This window comes from Peromyscus eremicus, chromosome 9 (assembly GCF_949786415.1).
Source record: "Peromyscus eremicus chromosome 9, PerEre_H2_v1, whole genome shotgun sequence".
Taxonomy (NCBI): Eukaryota; Metazoa; Chordata; class Mammalia; order Rodentia; family Cricetidae; genus Peromyscus; species Peromyscus eremicus.
This window is the reverse complement of record NC_081425.1, coordinates 57,111,285-57,134,375: the sequence shown is the minus strand read 5'-3', so window position 1 is coordinate 57,134,375 and position 23,091 is coordinate 57,111,285. Positions and strand designations below refer to the sequence as shown.

General features: G+C 49.5%; 1 protein-coding gene across 1 annotated transcript in view; it reads left to right on the top strand.

Moving 5' to 3' along the window:
* Kif13b (kinesin family member 13B) overlaps positions 1–23,091 on the top strand; it is a 94,760-nt gene that overhangs the window by 67,674 nt on the left and 3,995 nt on the right. Inside the window, exons 32-36 of the mRNA XM_059273479.1 lie at positions 219–272; positions 6,733–6,844; positions 7,880–8,013; positions 19,556–19,618; positions 22,112–22,874. Of these exons, the coding sequence (XP_059129462.1) occupies positions 219–272; positions 6,733–6,844; positions 7,880–8,013; positions 19,556–19,618; positions 22,112–22,874 (1,126 nt within the window). The remainder of the gene's footprint in view (positions 1–218; positions 273–6,732; positions 6,845–7,879; positions 8,014–19,555; positions 19,619–22,111; positions 22,875–23,091) is intronic.

Below are 23,091 nucleotides of genomic sequence, written 5' to 3'. Positions count from 1 at the left end.
GCTTGCTTGCTTGCTTGAGATTATGTCTCATTTTGTCTCCCACTGAGTTGGAACCAGGCTGGCCTCAGACTCACTGTAATCCTCCTGTCTCTGCTTCCCAAAAGCTGGGATTACAGGCACAGGCATGTGCTATTAGGCACAGGTCGATTTGATTTTCAGAGCAGGAACTTTCTAGATGTTCTCCGCTTTTACACTAATCCTCCGTTCTCTCCGCACAGTTGTCTGGGAGCCGGCAGGAGCTTAGCCCGTCCCACAGTCTGGGCAGCAACAAGGTGAGTTACACTTGGCTCCTCGCCTCTTATCTCCTCACACCTCTGCACCTGCTTTGTCCGAACTCCTCCTATACATCTGAGCTATGCTGTGTTTATTGGAAAGAGTTACACATTTGTTTCTCTGATCCTGCAGTTGAGATCCACTAACACCCTCTTATTATGAGAATTAAAAAGTTTGTTTTGCTAAAGTTTATCTTTCTGCTTGTAATATATATTCCTTTTATTTCTGAAGAAAAAACTACAAATTGGATTTCTAGTAGTGAAACTATGATATAATGATTGAGAACTTACAATGAATAAGAAACATATATTTATAATTTTTGTTGTTTGTTAGTAAAAAAGAAAATGTGTAAATCCCAGTAACAGAGTTTTCCTGAAACAGAAACTCTGTTGTTTGCTTAAAAAGGTCAGTGCTCCTTGTAGCTGCCTGACCTGGGTGAGCCTCACAGTTTGTTCTTGTCACTCTGAGGGGCCTGGCTAAGTGTTGGTACTATGTGGACAGGATGACCATAGAGTAGGTCAGGAGCTTGCCTTGTCATGGTATGACAAGTGAGGGAGTTGCTTCAGAATGACTTGGGGGGGGGCAGGGGTGTGGGCAAATAAAGATTGACTGGTTGACGGTAATCATTAAGGCCAAATGGTGTTCACAAGACTATTTCTATTCCTGTTAATTATTCTGCACTCGTGTTGCATATTTTCTTTATGAAAGTGTAAGAAACAATGAAGATGAAGTTAATGACTAAGACTCATTTTAAAGATGAGGATGCTGTTACCATGCCTGAAACCGTAACAACACCCACACTTGCAGTCACACGCGTGCACGTGCACACAGACAGGTAGGGATGCTCAGCTAGTAGGTGATTTACATGGACTTGGACAGACTGTGCCTTAGTACTTGCGTCAGTCTAGTGGAAGAAGCAGAGCTTTTAGAAACTTGAGTGAATACAGAACTATTAAGGGAAATATGTATAGTAGAAAAACCCCTGACTTTGTGTGTTTTGGGGCAGTGCATCTAACCCAAAGCCTCGGTTACAAGTTCCTCGTAAGCAGTGGCTGGGATTTCTGCTTTTCTGTCTTCTCTTGCTTTCCTTATCTTAAACTGGAGATAGTGACAGCCAGCAGCAGCATCTGCAGCAGTGAGCAGGGCCATGCTTCCTCTGCACCACGAAAGAGGACAAAGGGACATGAAATGCTGCTCTCCAGACATCCTGCAAGGGTTGCAGTGAGGTGGTGACCCCGTGGTGCACACAGGCAGGTGCAGAGCCAGAGCCTGCATTTTGGGCAGAAGTCGCTGCATGGCCGAAGGCACAGGGTGAACAGTCTTGTCTGCAGCAGAGTGGAGTGCAGCCAGGGAGGAGGGGCCTTGTTTGGAAATCCTGAGTCACTGTATGCTGAGGAGCAGTGGAGCAGAAGGGTGGGGGTGTCAGGCTTGGACTGGACAGTCTAACTGTGGGGTCTGTCTGAGCCCCAGCCTTCCCGTTGTTGGCTGTGGTGTGTAGAGTCTCTAGAGTGCTGTCTACAGCTGTCAGTGCGAAGGGGGAAGCTTATTTGGATCGGAAAGACTATGGAGGGAAAAGAGCTATCCTTGGGGAGGAATAGGAAGAGACAGTTACACCAAGGAGATGGATTCTAGGATCCTGTCGATAGGAAGAAGTGGCTGGGGCAGGAGAGGACTAGGTGCCATCCAGGCTTTGTGACAGAGTAGATTACTGAGAAGCAGGCTGTGTGGCGGGAGGTGTGTATATATGTGTGTACAGAGAGAGGGAAGGAGGGGAAGGAGAGAGGGAGGGAGATAGGTAGGTAGACAGACAGACAGATCATGTCGGACCCTCCCAGACTCTAGGATGAGGACCAGTAGGGTTGCTTGGGGTGATACTGGGTGACTGCACCTTTCCCGGATGTTCTGCTGAGCATTGGGAGAGAGCAGACAGAGCCTCTGGCAGTCTACCTGTGTTATATAGCTTGAGTTGAAGGCACATTACATGTTCTTGTTGCTGTCCTAGGAGCTTCCCTTTTTTGTTCTGGATATCTTGAGGTTCCTGAATAACCTGGAGAAAATGGCACTCTTGTTTCCACCTGCTCAGATTTGGCTCATGTAATGGTTCTGCCTTGGTGATTTGGGCTCCTCAGTCTTTCCTATAGACCTCAGAGAGGTGTGGCCTCTGCCTGGGGCCCGGAACAGTTTAGAGTCCTCAGACTGTAAACTATCTCTGTGCTGTGGCATCAGGAAACCTGGTTTCCATGGCTGCCAGTTCCACGGTGGAGACCCTTTGCATCCTCCCATGAACCTGGCTGTAATCACCCTTGAGTACCACTTTTGGCTTTGCTTTGGCCCTGGGTCAGGAGGAGAACTGCTCTGTCACAGATGGCTGTAGACAGGACAGACAGATGGCAGCAGACAAGAGTATTCCAGCCAACATGAATGGGGGCGTGTCACAGAATAGCTCCTCAGTTTCCTGTGTTGGGTCCCACAGGAGTGTGATCTAAAGTAGAACACTGTAAAGATTATTAACTCCCAAATATGTTTTAAGTCATACCTTTTCATTAGTGAGAAAAGAACCATACTTCCTCCAGAAGTAAGGGACAAGGTTCACCCTGCCGCCCATTAAGGACATCATTACCGGTGTCATTACATCTATATAAAATGGGTTATGAACATTTACAGGAGCATTCCTTAAGCTGGACAGTGTTTAAACTAATAGACAGAAGGTTACAGGACCCGTCAAACAGTTACCAACAGCGGTGCTTACACACAGTGACATGGCATGGGGACTAGGGTGAGCTCTGCACCATCCTAACCCCAGTGCAGAGGAAACAAACTGCAGACCTGTGCTGTGGTTAAGTACTACACACATGCACAGGCACCTGGGCAAGAATAATCCAAGCCTTCTTTTGGCCTTAGACCCTCACACAAATATCTTGATTCTCTACAAGGAAGTATTTAATGTCCAGGGAGTTGAGGAGTTGAGTCCTACAGATTTCAACCCAGACTTGGTGATGCTAAAAATGCTAGAAAATCCATTTTGAAATCATCAAAAATTATACTCATGTTAGTTTTGTCTATCAGTCTTACATGAGGTCAGCTCTGGTTTTCTCTTAATCTGCTTGCTGCTCTCAGCTCCATGCTACAGATCAACACTCTAGGTTATTCTGTAGATCGGTACAATAGGTTAGAATGTGAGGTGTGGAATCCCAGGTATCACAGGCTAACCAGAGCACTACAGTTCATCAAAGAAGAGCATCCACCAGCCAGCTCCAGTCTCCCTTCCCGTGTTTGTGGTCTCTTATCATCAGAGTAGAGAACCATCTGTGGGAGCAGGGTGGAACTAAGAGAGTATCAAGAAGGGGCTGATAGGACTGACCCTGAAGAATTCAGCTAATGGAGTAGTGCTCGTGTGTGTGTATGTGTGTGTGTGTGTGTGTGTGTGTGTGTGTGTATGTGTGTATGTTTGCTTGCACGCACACCCTGCCCTTATTTACTGAATATTTCTTATTTACTGAAGCTCTTCACATAGTAAAATCAGAATTGCTTCACCAAAATTGAATTGATAAAGTAATTAATTAAAGAGCTTGATTATCACTTTAGAGCCTAAAGGAAATCACTCTTGGGATGTCTTCCAATTAAAAATATGAAATGTGGCCATATTGAAGTGGTGTTTCTGTTTACAGTTAGAGGATACTTTGCCTTTGTTCTAGAGAGATTTTTAATAGGTATATTGAAAATGGGTTCTTTATGACTGCCGACCACTGGGTATATCTCTGCAGAATTAATTTCAGCTGCTACTGGCCCCTGCACTGCAAAGCTGGCGGTGCATTGAGACCTTTTGTGGTGCAAGGACAGCTATCAACGGCCTGTTGTCATTCCAAAGGCCGTTTTAGAGGAGACCCCTTTGTACTAAGCAGGGCAGCGTGTTGTCCTCTGAAGTGGATTTTGTGTGTGGTGCTTTTTGAGGTCCTGGCGATTGACTGTGGGACCTGATGCATGCCAGGGAAATGCTCTGCACTGAGCCATATTCCCAGCCCTCAGGAGTTCCTGATGAAGTTCAAGTCAGCTGGTACCTTGAGCGTATGGAGTTAACAAAGCTTCCTGGAATTGCCATCAGCTCAGCTTTGGTTCTAGAGATGCCAAGCATGAGTCACTCTTCAGCTACATTAGAGCTGCCTGGTGGCCGGAAATGACATGGCATCTCTTTATTTACTTCTTTGTCACTTTCCTCATCAGAGTCAGAGTCTTTTACAGAAAGCCAAGGAATTGTATTTGGTGGAGGAGCAGGGGCAGGCCGGAAGACCACAGGTGGACATGGAGACTGCTGGGTTGGCTGTGCCTCTGGGCCTGGGACCCACCCCAAAACCTTGAGGGGTTTTGTTTTGTTTTTTGAGTTCTGCCTCTTAGAACAAAGAGTCTCTGTGTGGGGATCCAAATGAAGCCAGGGTCATTTCTCCAGTATCTTCATGGCCGATTCTGAAGTTCAGCGAAGGAGCAGAACAGCAGGAGTAGAGCAGCCAGTGTTGGGAGGCGCCAGGCGGTGCCAGGTGTACATGACCATGGCAGAAGTAGGGAGGTGCCTGCCTTTCACCTGTAGGTCTGAGCTGTTTGAGAGAGCCCAGAAAACTCCCTCTGAAGGACATCTGAGTGGTGGCAGATTCTGTTTGGTTTGTTTTTGTTTTCCTCCAACATTCAGAAAAGGAGACATAGCCAGGCAGAGTCAGCACTTGCCCTGTCCCTGGGGGGTGGAGGGGGCCACACAACCATGGGCAGCCCTGCCCTGCATATTCCATTCATCTCTGGTGAGCTGTGCAGGGGGAGGAGAGCCACATTGGCGGGGGGGGGGGGGGGGGGGGGGGGGTTCTGTGTAGCTCTGGATGCTGGCAGAGAAGTGGGGACTCAACTTCTTCCTTATCAGGTCTGTCCCTAGGAAGCAGAGCCTGATCTGCCAGGGTGCTGGGATCCTGACTCTGGGCAGTGAGGTGTCTGCCCTGACTACAGGAACCTGTGTTGGGGTGCCATGGTCTCTATCTGTCACTATCACAGGCCTGCTGTGCGTACCCTGTCTGACTGTTGTCTGAACCTGTCAGTTATTTACACTCAGAGTCTGGGGGTGAGGCAGGAAGAGCCACTGCTGCTCATCTGGCGGTGACGCTGTGCACCGTGTGCCAGCCTCGGGGAAGTGACACCTCCCCCAGTCGCTACTGGACAGCTGTGTCACAGCCCAGATGCTGACTGCAGATCAGCTGCTTGGTTTCCTAAGGGACACAGTGTGGTCATGTCAGCTGCCAGATGAGAGAGCCTAAGATATTAGACTCAGTTTCCTCTGAAATGAAGAAAGTTATCTTCAGAACAGCCTTGTATGAACTTGACACCATGATCAGAGCTCATGGTGTCTCTTCCACTGAGACCTTCTGAAGCTACTGACCTTAGTATTGAGACACCCGACCGTGACACCCCAGGGCACCTAAAACGGACAGCCTCCTGAGAAGGATAATTAGGTTAGAGTGCAAAAAATTAAAAAATAAAACATTAACAGAAGATTAAGATCTGTAAGCATGCGATCTATAGGTGTGCAGACACACAGCTGGGGCTGTTTTTCTTACTGCCCTGATCATGTGCCTGGAGTCTGTTTTGTTTTCTGTTTCCTAATGAGTGCCCAGAGAGAACATCTTTTTTTTTAAATGCCATCAAGTGCTGAGCGAGTTCTCAGCAGTGAACACGATCCAGATCACTTAGGGCTTATTGATTTTATGATCAGTCCTTAGGTTGCTGCTAAAAGCAGATAGATTCCTAATCCATGTAGGAACCTGTGGGGCTGCTCCTTCAGTCCGTCGTGAGCCTCCGAAGACTCCCCATTTCTGCTCTGCTTCTTAGCAGTCCTCAGGATATCCTAGTTAATTTGTCATTTGTCATTTGTCGGCTTACTTGAGGTTAAAGTAATAGTAAAACTGCTATTTAACCTCAGTGAGAAAGACGTGAGTTGTTATCACAGGACCAAAAGGAACTTGAGATCTGCTCACAGTTTGGGGCTCCATACCATGCTGCTTCCCAGAACCCTGGGAAGAGGAGGCCCCACCCACTCCTGAGCTCCAGTAGTGACATAGGAATGAGGATGTCATCTCCAGCCACAGAGCCAAGGCAGAATTTAAGGGGCATTTCTTTCTAAGGAGCAGTTACGGTCCACCCACAAGGCAGTGTTGAGGAGGTGGCAGGATGCAGTGGAGGTTGGCATGGGCTTGCTGGGAGCCACAGGTTGTAAAGTGGGGAGGAGTCTGCAGTGAAGACTCACCACAAAGGGGTTAGCCCCATAAGCAAGTGGTAAGCATGAAGGAGGCTGACACAATCAGATTTCCATCCTAGAGAGAACAGCTTTAGTAATGCTAATTGGTTTTTTCTGGAACATTGTATGATTTTTTTGTAAACTTATTAGTTTGAAACAAAATGACTTATTTTTGTCCTTGTGCTTAACAGGGCCGGTGGGAAAGTCAACAGGATGTATCCCAAACACTAGTTTCCAGCGGAATAGCTTCAGGGCCTTCACCTCGCCCTGCTTCTCCCCAAAGTAACCAGTCTCCCGATCCTGGTAAGTTTTCTTCATCTGCCAGTCACTGCCATGAAATTTAAGCATCTTTCAGAAAAAAGGTTACGTCAGGTTGTCCTGGTGGTCTTAGTATGTTGGGTGGCATTGGTTTGGAAGGGTGACTGTACCCCGCATTTCCCTGATAAATCGCCCTGTGACCCTCTTGGCTTGTTTGTTAATACTTAGGGATTTTTACATATGTGTTCCACGGTGACTCAGCTTTTACTTCCTCGTACATGTTAGGTTTGGTGTCATGATTGTGTTGGCCTCACACCATGACTTGGGAAGCAGTTCTTCTCATCCCTTCTGCGTGGGTTTCTGTGCGATTGGGAATGCTCACTCCGTGGAGGTTTGACAGGATTGCCCAGTGAAGCTGTCTGAGCCTGGCGGTTTCTTTGTGGAGAAGATTTTGAATTATGACTTGGGTTTCTTGAGTACTTTAGACTTTTGTGTTCCTTGTGAGACTGCCTTCACAAGTCCTAGTTTTCAAGGAAATTTTGATATTGTTTAGATTATTGTTTATTTCATAAATGTCACAGTGTTATTCTAACTGTTCTTTTTAAGATTTATAGCCGGGTGTGGGGGCGCACACCTTAATCCCAGTATTGGGGAGACAGAGGGGGAGGATCTCTTGAGTCCAAGCCAGCTTGGTGTATAGTGGAATGAGACCCTGTCTCAAAAACAAACCAACCCTCAAAACACCACAAGCTAGCAAACTAAGTAAACCAAACAAACAAAACCTGGTCCTCTTTCCTCTAGAGCAGAAGGTAGTCTTGTGTTAGCTCTTGACAAGGAGTGAAGGTGGGTCGCCCTCCAACTCTGGCAGGAGCCCTGTACATTAGAGCGTCTGGGGGGGGGGTTAGTTACTGCTGTTCATTGGTTGAGGCGGCTGTGATCATCTTTTTCTACTAATAATTTTAAAGATGCCTTTAGCAGTTTATACTGCTAGATCTGCTTACAAACCACACTTGGAAATGCGAGAGCAGAAGTTACCTGTCCCGTTCTTACTTTGTCCTGCCCTTTCTGTGTTCTTGACAGGACTGGGTGGCTTAGCAGCCTCTTACTTGAACCCCGTGAAGTCCCTGGTGCCACAGATGCCAAAGCTGCTGAAGTCGCTCTTCCCTGTCCGTGATGACAGGAGGGCCAGACACTCGTCTCCCCTCGCACACCAGGTAAGGAAGCCGCTGTGAACGTTTCCTCGGTGTGTTGCTGGCACTGTGTTGCTGTTCCGACGCTGGTGGTAGAAGAACAGCCCAGTGAGGGCATTAGAGCAGCTTCTAAACCTGGGAAAGCCTGTGATAATGTCTCCTCCCCTCTCTTCAGATAACAGAGCTGTTTGACCGTGTTGACACTCTATCCTTTCTGCTCCAAAACAAAACGCCAAGTCTGCTACTAATGTGATTTATGGTGATATCACTTAGTGCAACAATAGTCAAATGTATGAAGGTGCACTTAGTGTTGTTTGTGTTGCCAAGTAGGAAATGTAATTCTATTTTTAATTCTTGATTTCATTTTTCTTTTCAAACAATCTTGAATCATGGCTCCCCCCAAGCCCCTCCTCCTCAGTGGACAATCAGTTCTTTGACTCAAAGTGGTTACCTGTCTTCCTTCCTTTGTAAAAACTCTGCCTAGCAATGGAGTTAAGTGTTAGAGAAAGTGATCTAGGGTTTTCCAAACTACCAGGAAGCTGCTTATCTGCAGTGGTGAAAGGAACCCACGTGGAGATGCAGCCTCTAGTCCTGTGGGCATTAGCTCATCAGAAACTCATGAAGGAGGAAGCACAAACCGTGCAGGTACAGTTGTTGAAATGGGTCTTCTGACATCACATCAGCTTCTCCATATCTCAGATGTCCGAGGTCAGTAGCTACCAGAGGCAGGCAGAGCAGCTCATAAGGACTGTGTGGAGGAGGCATCTTCAGGGAGGTGGTGTTGGTGTCAATAAGCTGTTATGTATGTGGAGAGAGCTTGCACATGAGCACATGGAGCAGATGGCGAAATGAAACACAGCGATTTTGAAAATGTTTAAACTGAACTGAGCTAAGCAGGTCCAGGTCACATGGCAGTGATGGATACACATCTGGGAAAGGAGGGCTCACAAGCAAAGCCGACTTTCCCAGTGGTCTGTCACTATACGCTATGCTGTTTTAAACTTGTTATTGTTTTGTAAAGTATGATCTGAGGGTCTGTCTGATCACCAAAGTAACTTCAAAAAAACTGCACGTCCCCAGAGCCCACTGGGGATGGCCACCATTTCACCTGGATCTGTAAGCAGCATGGTGAGTTTATGTCAAGTTCGAGAGCATGGTTTCTCAGCTGTTGTTCAGTGCAGGCAGTGGTCTAATGGAAGGAAGTGGGAGTTCTGTTGAAGACGAGGGCCTTTTGTTAGGCTAGTTTCAGTTCTTAACAGAGCAAGTCAAAGCACTGGCTGCACATGAGCGCCCGCTCCTGCTCACACTGCACTAAGCCATGAGCTCTGGCCTGTCAGAGAGAGACAAAGCCCCTCATGGGGGCAGGAGTCTGTCATGGCAGGTGACGAGATGGTGTCCTGGAGATCTGGAAGGTTTTCGGAGCAGTTTCTGTTCACTTAAGTGTCCTTATGTTTTGAGCACACACGAGCGAAGGTGCTGAGGCTGACCTTGCACAAATACTCCATAAATGTATGAAAATATAAATGAACATTGGACTTAGTGACAATGCTTGGTGATACAGCGAAAACATTAGCTGTGATTTGTGAAGACACCTCTCTGGGGAAGGTGTCTCCATGTCCTCAAGGTCAAAGTCTCTGTCCTCATCTGCATAAAACTATCAGCCTTGCTGTCACTAACAGCATGGCCCCCTTGGTGGCCTCTCAAGGCTGAGTGTCCAGCTATCTCTGTATTTATTCACCTTTAAGCAGTTTTCCCCCTCTGGATAGCCCGCTTCATTCCATGCTTTAACTATTCATATGAAGCAGCTGGACCTTACATAAGTCTGTGGTTTGAAACCTTCTGGAAACAAAATCAAATCTGCATTCTTACTGTGGCTCACAGCACTCTCCAGGACTGAGTGCCTTCCTTTCAGTCTGTGCGCTCCCCTCCCTGCTCTGTGCCATCCTCAGACATCCCACTACCGTTTATCTTAGGAGCACCTGGAGCACATTTCAGTCTCGGTACCTGTTTTCCTTCCAGGGCTGGCAGGCTGTTCGGTCTCTCCTGTATTAGTTTAGAGCCATGCTGTCATGGAAGCGCGGCCAAGTTCACAGTAGCTTCCTCTATGAGCCAAATAAAACCAGCAGCCCTCATCAGACACACGTCCCTTTCCTGGGAATTGCTAGGTTTCTGTTTGTTGACTGTATAAGTCCAGGGGCAGGGCTCACTTGCTCCAAATCCGCCTGGCAGGTCGGAGATGCAGAGTTGTCTCACTGTCTACTTGTGTGCACATGGAGGTGTGGCCCTGTGTGGGCCTCTGTCATTGTGTAGACGGCACTGTCTGTAGGTTAGAGGTGAGACAGGAACAACTGAGTGTGGACTCAGCTGTCAAGACATATTTGTGAGCCTTCTCTCCTAGGTGGATGGACATGCCACTAAAACAAATTCCCAAAGCCCTGGGTTTTCCACTGGGATTCAGTTACTCAAAATGCACACCCCCACCTTATTTCTCCCTCCAACCCTGAGACACTGCCTCAGCGCTCACTTTCTCTGCCTGTCTGCTAAAGCTCTGTGGGATGTAAATTATAATTGCAAGTGACAGTGTCAACATGAGTTTTCTCTCAGCTTGGGTCACTTGAAATATGCTGTGTGCTACTACTTGCTGGGTATCACCGTGGAAGTGAGGTTTCTGTGCCAGTGGAAGAAGATCGGCCAGAGTGCCAGGCTCCTATATGCCCTCCCTCCTCCCCTCCCTCCTCCTTCCGTTACTCCACTCTCTTGAAAATAGTGAATTCTTCCTTGTGGGTTCCCCACAAATGGGGACACATTGTTTGTAGCTTTGGCCTCTGGCTTTCTCTGTTCTGCTGGTGGAAGCCAGGACAAGAGGGGTCCCTGTTCTCGAGGGCCTACTCCAGTCTCAGCAGTTCTGAGTTAGTCTGCCCTACTTCCTGTGCAGTGTCTTTATCTTTGTGTTGTCTTACAGGGGTCTGCAGGAGAGTGGATGGGAGAGCAGTGTCCTGAGCCTGACAGTATGGAACTGGCTTACCTCATTTATGTGATGCATTTGTACCAGCTACCACAGTTGTGGTTAAGGTTACTGTTGTTGTGAGGAAACACCATGACCAAAAGCAAATGGGAGGGGGAAGGGTTTTTTTTGGCTTATACTTCTGCATTGTAGTTCATCACTGAAGGAAGCTAGGATAGGAACTCAAGCAGGACAGGAACCTGGAGGCAAGAGCTGATGCAGAGGCCATGGAGGAGAGTGTTGTTTACTGGCTTGTATCACATGACTTGCTCAGCTTGCTTTCTTACAGCACTTAGGCCTACCAGCCCAGGGAAGACATCACCCACAATGGGCTGAGCCCTCCCACGTCAATCACTCAGAAAATGCCCTACCTCAGTGGTTCTCAGCCCATGGGTCATGGCCCTTTTGTGGGGGGTGTCAAGCAGCCTTTTCACAGAGATCACCAGAGACCATTGGAAACCACAAATATTTACATTACAATTCATAACAGTAGTAACATTACAGTTCTGAAGTAGCAATAAAAATAATTTTATGTCTGAAGAGGGTCACCACTAAGGAACTTTATTAAAGGGTTGGGGCATTAGGAAGGTTGAGAACCACTGCCCCACAGGCTTGCCTACAGACAGGGGAGGGAAGCATTTTCTCAGTTGAGGCCCTCTTCTCTGAGGACTCCAGCTTGTGTCAGGTTGACAGAAAAGCGGCCAGCACAGACACCGACTGGGATTAACCTACAGTGCCACTTGCCATTGGGTATTTTTGTTCTGTTTCCATCCTTATTCATGTAGTTCTTCTTTTTTAGTGTGTTAACTAATCAATACACAAAAACACTTAAATGAGGGGCTTCAAGCTTCATTTCTTTTTTTCTTTTTTTCTTTTTTTTTTTTGGTTTTTCGAGACAGGGTTTCTCTGTGTAGCTTTGCGCCTTTCCTGGGACTCACTTGGTAGCCCAGACTGGCCTCGAACTCACAGAGATCCGCCTGGCTCTGCCTCCCGAGTGCTGGGATTAAAGGCGTGCGCCACCACCACCCGGCCTCAAGCTTCATTTCTAAAAATTTATTTTAAAATTCTCAGAATTCTTTTTGAGTAGTTTCTTTTTTAAAATTCACATTTTAGCCCTTCTCTGCACACTTCTTAATTATAGGGTGTCAGCATTTAGGGCACAACATGTTGACTGTATAAGGCCTAAGACAGAGCCTTGACGTCAAAAGAAGCCACTCTTGGGCCACCAAGCACCAGGTTAGACAGTGCAGCTCCATATTAGTAGCTGCTACCCACACTTCCCCTTTATAAAGAGGACTCAGTGGCATCATGGAGCTGAAGGGACTGTATACCTGTCACCTACTTTGTGTCACCAGTCCAAGAAAATGAACTCCATGACCAATGCTGGACGACCCTGCCTGCAGCCTGGCTTCGTTATCTGTACAGGCACCTGATGCTGGCGCAGCTTAGCTACAAGCACCCTGAGATTTCATTTGCTTCTAACGTCTGTACAAATGTTCCTTAAATAAGCACAGTCGATGTTGAGATGTCTAGAAGGTTACCCAAGATGAAACTCACAAAAAACCCATCAGGGACCTGCCTCAGCCATCGGCACCAGCTCTGCAGGGTAGGAAGGAGGGACCTGCCTCAGCCATGGGCACCAGCTCTGCAGGGTAGGAAGGAGGGACCTGTCTCAGCCATGGGCACCAGCTCTGCAGGGTAGGAAGGAGGGACCTGCCTCAGCCATCGGCACCAGCTCTGCAGGGTAGGAAGGAGGGACCTGCCTCAGCCATCGGCACCAGCTCTGCAGGGTAGGAAGGAGGGACCTGCCTCAGCCATCGGCACCAGCTCTGCAGGGTAGGAAGGAGGGACCTGCCTCAGCCATCGGCACCAGCTCTGCAGGGTAGGAAGGAGGGACCTGCCTCAGCCATCGGCACCAGCTCTGCAGGGTAGGAAGGAGGGACCTGTCTCGGCCATCGGCACCAGCTCTGCAAGGTAGGAAGGGTGGTTCTGCTGCTGATGTTGCTGGGACTTAGAGACACAGATAGCAGCACTACTTAAGGCCTGCAGTCTGAAGAGAAGCAGAGACTCAAACCTGCATACCATGTTCAGGGACACAGGCCTTTCATCATCAGAGCCCATCTTTCACTTCCTTTCCTGAGAGAGGAATTGAATGGCTTCCTTTGTGATGATCGCAGTTTAGTTTGGAGGCTTATCACTTCCTTTGAGACAGTCCCATCAGTGTGGGTTCTCCGGAGCCATCGACAGACAAAGAACATTGGAGCCTTTGAGACTGCTGGGGACAGCAGCACAAGGTGACATACTTCAGAGTAAATTGAAATGCTCTATGAGGAAGGATTGGGGGCTGACTGCAGGACTCTTGTGTCAGCTCCCAGGGGCAGAACTGTGATAGGTGATGTTGCTGAAGTGCTGTCACAGGGAAATGGGGTTGAAATGAACAGAGAACAGGGACAGCTCTGAGACTGCAGCCGTAGGCAGCTGGTGCTCTCTGAAACAGAACCCAGACTCCTGAGAAGACACTGACCCAGGTGATGGACGTCTGAGGATAGAAGGCCCGAGTCTCCTCACATTTCCATGGCTCCATCAGCAGGGTGCATCAGTTAGGGGAGAAATGTAGGTTTGTCGTGAGTGAATGAATCCTGCCAGGAATCCTCCTCATCAGTGTCCTGCATTTGCAGGCAGGAGTGTTCTGCCCCGCCTCCATGCCAGACATGGCACTGGTAAAAGATGTCTGGTCACTGCTCCTGCTTCCAGAGAATGGGCCAGATGCTTTTGGTTCCTGGCTTTGTGGCTCAGGATCTTTTCTTTTGTGACGCAAGTTCATAGTTCCTTTTTTATAACTTTGTAAGTTATGGGCAGTCTTCTTTGTGTGAGTGTATTCACAGAGTTGGGTTCTCATTTTCATGGAGTGCAGTTCTGGTTGTAATCAGTTCCTGTCTGAGGTCCAGAAATGCAAAGATACTGCGTGGAAAGAGGTGGCAGCTGACAAAATTGCTGTCTTTGACCTTCTGAGGCACATTTAGTAACGAATCTGGAAAATAATGAACTACAATTAATGAAACCCGCACTCGTGTTCAAGTGTGTTTCTCAGACAGCACATACAGTAATTGAAAGGACTTCCTGCTCTCTAATTAGTCAGATTGAATTAATTTGCCATGATAGCTTTCTTCATGTATCTGGAAGTCTGCGTTCCCATGAAGCTGTTGGCGCGCTTCAGAGCTTGAGACACCAAGTGGCAGCATTGATTAGTTTAGGGAACGAAAGGGTTAATGTCAGATTGACTTCCCCCCAGCACAGGCGCAGCTAGCTCCCTTCCTGCTTACTTTCCTGTTCCTGTCCCTTTGGGTAGTGTGGCTGCAGGGAGTTTTGCTTCTACACAAGTGCCAGCGTAGCCTCAGGTGCAGCTGGCCACTGTCAGGTAGTGCCACCTTGTTGCACCTTGTTGAGGAAACTTAAGACCTGGGTAGGCTCAGCCCTCCATCAGGCTTGGAGCCTGAGCTTTAGTACACAGCATGAGCTGAAGAGATTTCAGCTGAGTTCGATTAAAAATAACCAAGTAGTAGTGTTCATCGAATCACTGAATCAGAAAAGTATTTGAAGGAACCAGACAAACTCTGGAAAGAAAAGAGCCTCTTCGGCCCATATTTCCTTGTCCTGCTCATTCCTGTTTTAAAAGATGACCACGGGCAGGGGGATTGTGGGCTGCTTCAGAATAGGGACATAGAACGTCAAGTCCATGTGTTGGATTGCTCCCCCTAGCTGGGTCTGCAAGGCAGAGTCCAGAAGGAAGTGGGAAGACTATTCAAGTATGCATTAAAGCCCTCACAGGGATTGTTGTGTTTGTCAGAAATCTCGTCACCTCCTGTGACTGACACTTGGATCCTGTGATTGACAGAAAAGGACCTGGAGTGATCAGTCTGCCTCCCACCCCCGCCCCACATGTGGTCGCCTAGAGAACGCATGTGGTGGGATCACCACCTTTACATGTGTACCTTGTGCTGGTGACAGAGTAATTCAAGGGCACTGTCGTGTCTGTCAGAACACCCACTTCTCCGTTTGAAATAGAGCCACCAGATGGGTAAAACACGGGCATCATCATGGCTGACACACATGTGTAAAGTGGAAGGTAGCTATGGGAACATGGACGTGGCAGACACCAGGAACTGAAGGCGTCAACGCCACCATGGTTCCAGACAGCCCTCGGCCAGGCCAAAGCCTTCCCTGACTGTTTCCCTATCCTGCAGGCAGAGCCTCTCCCTCATGAGCATAGCCCTTAGACGAAGATGTCCGTAGCTGAGGTTCAGCTGCGGCTTGGTCTGCAGGAGTGCGTGCATGCGTGCGTGCGTGCGTGCGTGCGTGCGTCTGTAGGCAGGCACTACATTCACCAGAGTGTCTAAAGCTAGATGTTTCTAATGCCCCACATTTTCCTCACGTCATCAGGAAGGAGAGATGTTGGCTTCTGATTATTTGCAGCAAAAAGTAGAACTTAGAACTCTTACAAAACTAATTTCCCCTATTTGGACTTAAATTATTGATTAATATTTATTAGAATACAAGCTGAATTATGTTTAGGCACCATTTTGATCAAATTCAGAGTAGTAGGCAAACGTTAGAAAAGGTTTCTAAATAAGGAAAGTACATCTGAAAATTCTATATTTGATAAGTTTAAAAGCAATTAATTTTTCCTTTGGCCAACCTCTTGTTCCCTTTCCCTGGCCTTACGCTAAATTTTATGAGGATCTGTCTTTTCCCACTGTCTCTTTCATTCTCTGTGCTGTTTGTTAAGTAACTGATGTATGTGTTTATTCATTCAGAAAGCACAAGGACAGCAAACTCACTGATGCCCTTCTAAGAGTAGAGGGCAAGATGTTCCTTCCGAGCTCCACAGACAGAGGCACAGGCAGTACAGGCTCCTGGTAGGCTCCCTGCCAAGTGTGTGTGTGTGTGTGTGTGTGTGTGTGTGTGTGTGTGTGTGTGTCATGGGAAAGGGAGTGGGTGTTCATGAAGCCAGGATTAACACTTAGAGGGCAAGCTGTGATCTTAGAAATGACTGGTACCATTTCCCGGAAACGCTGCCAGGCTGTGGTGGCTGAACAGGGGTCTGTTGGGCCTCAGCAGTGCGCAGCAGACCATACAGAGGCTCCTGTGCGTCACTGATTCACTCCAGCCACAGTACTTTCGACAGTAGGCCCTGCTCCCTGAGCCCTGGTTCTGGAGCGGGAAACCGATGATTGTATTCTCCCCTCTCATGGGACTTCTTAATATTTATGGTTGTGAAATACTTTGCAGTCGTTTTTATTAATAGTTACCAGATGTGTCAGAAGGATTAATGAACTTACGATCTGAAATGTTTGGAGCTCTTGAAATAGAGGCAGTGTCTGTGCAGGGAATATGGAAAAGAGCATTAAAATGCAAACAGTTGGGTTGGGGGTGAAGCTACTGTGTATGAAGGAGCAGTGGCTCACATAAGGTCCAGTGTAGGTTGTAGATGTATCTGGTACCCTCACAGTGACCGCTGAATTCATCAGGCCATTGTTAAACACGGAGGCTCAGCCCTGCCCAGCATGCCTGCATGTGTGGATGCACACAGCTTGTGGGTTACTCTGTCTGCCTGTTTCCTTCCAGCCTAGGTGCTGTTTTTAACTTTTCCAGCCTCCAGACATTCATCTCCCCCTGTGCTTGAATGCCATTTCTGTGTCTTTCTCTTCTTGTCCAAGTTCAGGCCCTAGAACTTGGCTCTCTGTGGAACCACTGAAATGATGTCTTAATTGATCTCCTCACATCTAGTGTCTTCTCTTTCTAGTCAATCTCCTGAAGCATCCTCCTCACCAGGGCCATGTTCAGAACCAGCAGCAGCTGTTTGTAGACTCACAAGGCTCCCCTACAGCACCAACCCTCTTCCTCTGTTGGGGCTACTCAAGACCCAGGAGTAGTTTTTCCTGGGGCGCTATGAATAGGTGGTGCCTTACACCCAGTCCCTTCTCTGCTGCCTGCCATGCTGCTCAGGCTGGCCCTACCTGGTCACTCTGGATCTGTCAGGCGTCCCCTCTTTTCTGTGTCCCCTCTGCCTTAGAACCTTCCATTCCAGTATTCGTTCCACACACTTGATATTAGTTACTTGCTTACACGACCAGATTGCCACTCCCCAGTGAGAAAATACGTGCGGACATTGAGACCTTGGATGGTTTCATGTTGGAACCAGGGTTGGTCTGTTTGCACCCTCAGTTCATTCCTGCCGCTGTTTTGTTGGGGAGCCACTGGAGTTTACAGTTGAGTCATGAGAAGGAGTGTGAGCATGCTTCCATGCTCATCATCACGTCAGCGAACGTCCATGCTTGGTGGCCACCACTCCATCCTGCTAGGCTTCTACGTTCTCATGCCCTAATGGTGGCAGTTTGCACTCATGTATTTTCAGTCAGACCCAACTGAAGAATGAAACTTGCAGTCTGAGCATGAGAAATAAACCTTGTACTGCCTTGATTAAGAAATATACCCTGGGGGCTGGAGAGATGGCCCAACGGTTAAGAGCACTGGCTGCTCTTTCAGAGGACCCGGGTTCAATTCCCAGAACCTACATGGCAGCTCACAACTGTCTGTAATTCTAGTTCCAGGGGATTTGACACCTTCACACCAGTGCATATAAAATAAAGTTTAAAAAAAATTGAAAAAAAAAATGAAATATACCCTGAAAACTTGCCTGTTTGGGGTACTTTGGATCTGTGGGGATAAGAATAGAGGCAGCATCAGGTCCCTTGGAGTGCAGGTACATCCAGAGGATGGCTCCATTTTCAGGGTGTCAGCTGGCCTGAGTGTGGTCAGAGGGCTGGGTGTGGCGGGAGGTGGTGCTGGACCAAGAACATTTTTGTGGTCAAGGCATGGAGGAGGTGGGTCTTTGAACTGCACGGCAGTGGCCCGACAGGACCCCCTCCCTGTCTACTCTCTCAGCCACGCGTGCTCCTGGCTCCCCTGGCTTTTACCCCTAGTTTGCAGGGTGAGTGAGTGTCTAGTCCTCTGCCTTCTCTGGTCCTTGTGTCCCTTTCTGCGTTCTCTTCAGCACCTTCTGAGCCGTCCCATCACTTTCAGTGGAGTGGGTCTACGGCGGTACTTGTTTTCCAAAAGCAGCCCCGTGGCCCATGTGGCTGTGGTGTTACCCCTGCTAAAATATGTGTGTACGTTATTTGCAGTGGAGGGAAGGTGAGAAAGTCATGCTTAGGCCTGAAGGCCCTGTCTAAACAGTCAGAGCTACAATCCTGAGAACCAGAACGAACTGAATGGAGGCTTGCTTAGTTCATGTTTCCGCTGCCTGAGCAACTGGCCATAGTCTCTGGCTCTTCCTCCCTGGGGCCCTTTGGTAAATACTTCAACCTGTCTAGGTCAGAATGGTGATAGTATATAGTATAGTATAGTATATGGGGTCAGTATAGAGCTGTGGCCAGCATTCATTCCCTCCAGCTGGACGGGGAAAGGGAAGCCCAGGCTGCGTCTGCTCTGCCTGGTGTCGGTCTCTAGTGTGGAGAGCAGAGTGAGGGAAGGGGACACCTGAAGCCAGAATTGGAAGTGCTGGAGGCAGAAATGGTGGGCTCCTGGTTTCTTCCAGAGACCTTCCCAGCGCTGTCTGCCTCTGTGTCCCACCACTGCTGAACTCACCGTAAGATGACCTTGGCTTCCGCTTCCTCCTTCTGACTTCACGCTCTTACCCAGATCCTCAGCTTTCCTCTAAGGCTCCTTGAATCACGTGTCTGTAAGTCAAGAAGTCTTCTGCTGCGATGTTCCCCTCCTCTGGGCTCTTCTCCCCTCCCCTGCTCTGGAGTTGGCATGTTCTCACTGCTGTGTCTGCTTGCCTTTGGCCGGGTCTGCCCGTCGGTCTGCACCGCACTGGCCGGGTCTGCCCGTCGGTTTGCACCGCACTGGCCGGGTCTGCCCGTCGGTCTGCACCGCTCCGGCCGGGTCTGCCCGTCGGTCTGCACCGCACTGGCCGGGTCTGCCGTCGGTCTGCACCACACTGGCCGGGTCTGTCGTCGGTCTGCACCGCACTGGCTGTGAGGCTTTCTGACTCTTGGCTGCCTTCTGTTTGCTCTGCTCAGGAGTCAAGTGACTTCCTCTCTCCCCAGCTCGGTAGTTCGGGATGCCCAAGGCTGCCCATATGTCCTTGTCTGCTTGGTGCTCCAGCCAGAGAAACCTCCTTCCGTCTCAGTCCTGCGACACGTTGCGTGCTCTGAGCGCTTCCTGACCACCCAGGCTCAGGTCATCACGCAGCTCCTGCCCCCTATCCCAGTTACTTCATGTAAAGACTGGCACTCACAGTCGACCCTTGATCAGCACGTGTCCGTGACCACAGAGAAGCATGACACTTGGGTGTGTGTCTTGTCCCCGGCTGGGGCGAGCTTTTACTAGGCTCCTTCCTTTCTCTTGTGGTATGGAACCCCTGTACCCACAAGCCTAACTGGTAGGAGCGTGTTGGGGTTCCTGAGTGTTGTGATGGTCTCCTAGTGGCTCCTGGCAGCTTTCTGCTCTGTGCCCCTGTGCTTTGTGGGTCCCTCACTCATGCACTTGTCTCCTCAGCCCGTGCCCCGAATCTTGGTGCAGCCAACCTTCTCAGATGCCCGGGCAACAAGGACAGAGGAGGTGAGTCACCAGGTTGGGGCTGTCCCACTTGCAGAGGAGGCCCTGACACTAGCTGGGGTCCTTTCGTCCACACCCACCTTCCCCCTTTGCTTCCCACTTTGATAATTAACTACAATGTAGGTCACTGTCCTCTCCCTGCACAGGCTCCTTGTTACACTCCGCTATTTTCAACCTGCTAATCATATGATTGCTACAGTCTTTGGTGCTTGACTGCTAATGTAGTCTGTGCTTTAATAGCTCACTGCTAGGCAGAGGGGATTTCTATAAACAGAACCATCTCCTCCTTGGGAGCGTCTGCTTAATTCTCAGTTTTACATCTCATTCTGGTTCATGATATCAGCGTGAAAAGATCAATGCTAAGCTGGGAGAAAACCATCTCTCATGATCTCCCACAGCTCAACAGCACTCATCATCTCGTGAACAGTAGACCTCCCTTGTCCCACCATGCCTCCAGTCTCTGGAGATGCCGTATCTTCACAGGAAAAGTTTATTCATTCAGACAACAGCAAACAGGGCCCAATGATTTGAAGGACAATTTCCCCTTTGGGTAGTACCCCATCTCGAAAATGCCCTTTGACTCCAGTGCCTTCCTGGTGTCCTAGCATCCCCAAGGTGTCCCCTCCCCTGGGAGCATGGTCGTATGTCGTGTGGAGACAGTTTTGAACAGGAGCAGGACTCTCACTGGCAAGGCCACTGGTGTGCCAGCTCCTGCTGTTCATCCTGTGGCCTCACAACCTTTGGACAGTCCAGAGGCAACAGTTAGTTTTCAAGTGACAGGTCAACTCCAGCCATGAGGAAGTACTTGCAGGGTGCTGGCATGGGAGCGGGCGGAGGGTGTATCGTCTTTCCTTCCACCGTCTCTGGTCTGCGCCATCACTGTACCTGGCTTGTCCCTTCCACGGGGAACGTGGGCAAGCCCTTCAACATCCCTGTTGATAGTCCCCGCAACCGGCCTCCCACCATTGACTCAGGTGGACAGTGGAGCACCTGTCACCTGAGGCTGCCTCTGCCTCTCCTTCATGCTCCTCTATGGCCGGAGCAGCCTGGATGGAACTGGGGGTGACTGAATGTCACTGGTGGGTGAGTGTGGAAAGGACCCTCTCTCAAGGCCGCAGGTCATGTCCGGCTTCTCTGTGTGTTCCACCCCCCTGCACCCAGCGATTGCTAACTAGAGTAGGAAAGAATAAATAAAGCATGTCCAAGTTGTAGAAGAAAAATGATTGAAGGATTGCCTAATCTTTCAGCATATTTATGGCGATGACAGTTATTGATCTGCTAGATTGAGTAAGTTTTCAGTGAGAGCCCCATCACAAAAATGGGCTGTTAATCTCAAGAGGTGCTGTTCACTCCCTCCCCAGAAAGTGTTCCTTGTGGGCAACGAAGGCTTCTGGAAGCAGGAATATAAATGACAATTCACGGGAAAATGCGTGATTTATCAAACTGCTGAGTTAAGCCAAGAAACTGGAAGAGACTTATAGATCTTAGCTGCTTCCCAGTTCAAATAAATCCTGTGTTTCAAATGGAAAGTGACCATTCCTGTACATAAATATTGAGCTGCAGCTTTCCTGTTCTGCACAGCCCTCCACCTTGTCCCATCCCATCCCTTCCCTGGCACTGTGGGGACAGAACTGGGAGACAGTGCTCGACTCCCTCAGGCAGCTTCAGCTATCTGAAAGAACATCTGAGCTCACTTCCCAAACACTGGGACTAGTGGGTACCCTGCCGTCACCGGACATGCCAGCTCTGTGTCTGTGTCCTCTGTCTGGTGACTCAGGGATGTGAAAGGCCATTGCCACTGGCTCTGTCCTTGCTTAGTGACAACTCCTGGCCCATGTCCCAGGATTAGAGGCCCCCAGCCCTGACATGACACCAGCAGCCAGAAAAGTAAGCGCCTAGAGAAAGAGCCATGGCTACAGGAAGCCTGGGTCTCCTCCTTGACCTTGACTTCCAGCCTGAGCCCCCCACAGAGCACTGTCTGGGGTCAGGGCCTCCTGGTGCCTGCGTTGTAAAGCACTTTCAGACCCTCTGAAGGTGAGGTCACCCTTTGGATCTGGCCAGAGAAAAGTGCTGTCTGCCCTCTTCAGTGTGGGTTTCAGTCTCCCTGTCCCCGAGACCAGGGGAGCTGGGATGGGCACGGTGAGGCTAGTGTGTACTGCTGCATGCTGCCTGGAGCAAGGGGCCTGCCTCGCATCCTCCCGGCCTGTCCCCAGTGCAGGATGAGCATCTCTGGAAGATGAGCTGCAGATACACAGGGCTGGTGCTGCTCAGCCACTCCTGAACACAGGTACAGCCAGTGCTCACCTGGCACTGGCTACAGGGCCAAGGCAAGCTCTGGCCATGTTTGCTCCAGGTGTGTTCCTCAGCCAGGAGCAGCTCCTTCTTCCCAGGCTTCAGCGTGGAGCCGGTGGAGCCGGTGGAGCTAGCCCCACGGGCTTTGATTGGGTGGGAAGGCCTTTTCTAACTCTCCTCAGTATACCTTCTGCCCTTCTGCAGGTTCACCGAGGCAGCCCTGTGCCTGGTGGGGCTTTGGAGTCCATGGTGCCGACGGTGGGCCCCGCAGTAAAGATCTGCGACAAACCTGTCAAAGTGTCTTCCTCTCCATCTACCGTGGTGGTTACTCAAGCCCCAGAAGGGCAGGATGGACCCCCCAGCCCCTTGAGCGAAGCTTCTAGTGGCTACTTCTCTCACAGCGTCTCTACTGCCACCTTATCAGAGACGTTCACTCTAGGCCTCGACACCTCAGGCCCCGGCAACCAGACACCTGGGTCCCCCTCTGCCCCGAGTCAGGTCACCCCAGAGCCTGAGCTGGCTTTCCTCTCCTGTACACAGAGCCATCCACCTGCCCCGGAGGAGCCCCAGGTACTGCCTGCCACACCTAGTCAAAGCACAGAGCTGGAGGTTCCCAGACCACCTCTTCTTTCTGAACCCACATCTACAGTGCCCCCCACATCCCCATTCCGAATCCGGAAAGTGCGGACCTCAGAGCTTAAGTCCTTCACGGGCATGCTGGGGGGTGTCTCCTCTGGCGCTGAGGAGGACCCACTGGCTTCAGAAGAGCTCAGTAATGCTGGGGGACAAGCCCTGGGGAGGCTGGAAGTGACATCCGACTCTGAGGAGGCCAGCGAAGTCCCTGAGTGGCTCAGAGAGGGAGAGTATGTTGTTGTGGGCACCAACAAGACGGGTATTGTGAGGTACATTGGACCCACTGATTTCCAGGAGGGAACATGGATTGGTGTGGAGCTGGACCTGCCTTCAGGTGAGTAGGCTGTGGGTTCCCCTGCTGAACACGACCCTGCTGAATGTGGACTGGCAGAAAGGGAAGCTGGGATGTGCCCAGTGAGCCTCCTGACCCTTCATAAACCAGATGCTAGCATCTAAAGTCTCAGAATACATCAGAGAGTCAAGGTAGTCACTCCAAACTGCTGTGAACTTGGTAATAATTTTACCGGAATGACTGGGCCCAGTGAGCCTCT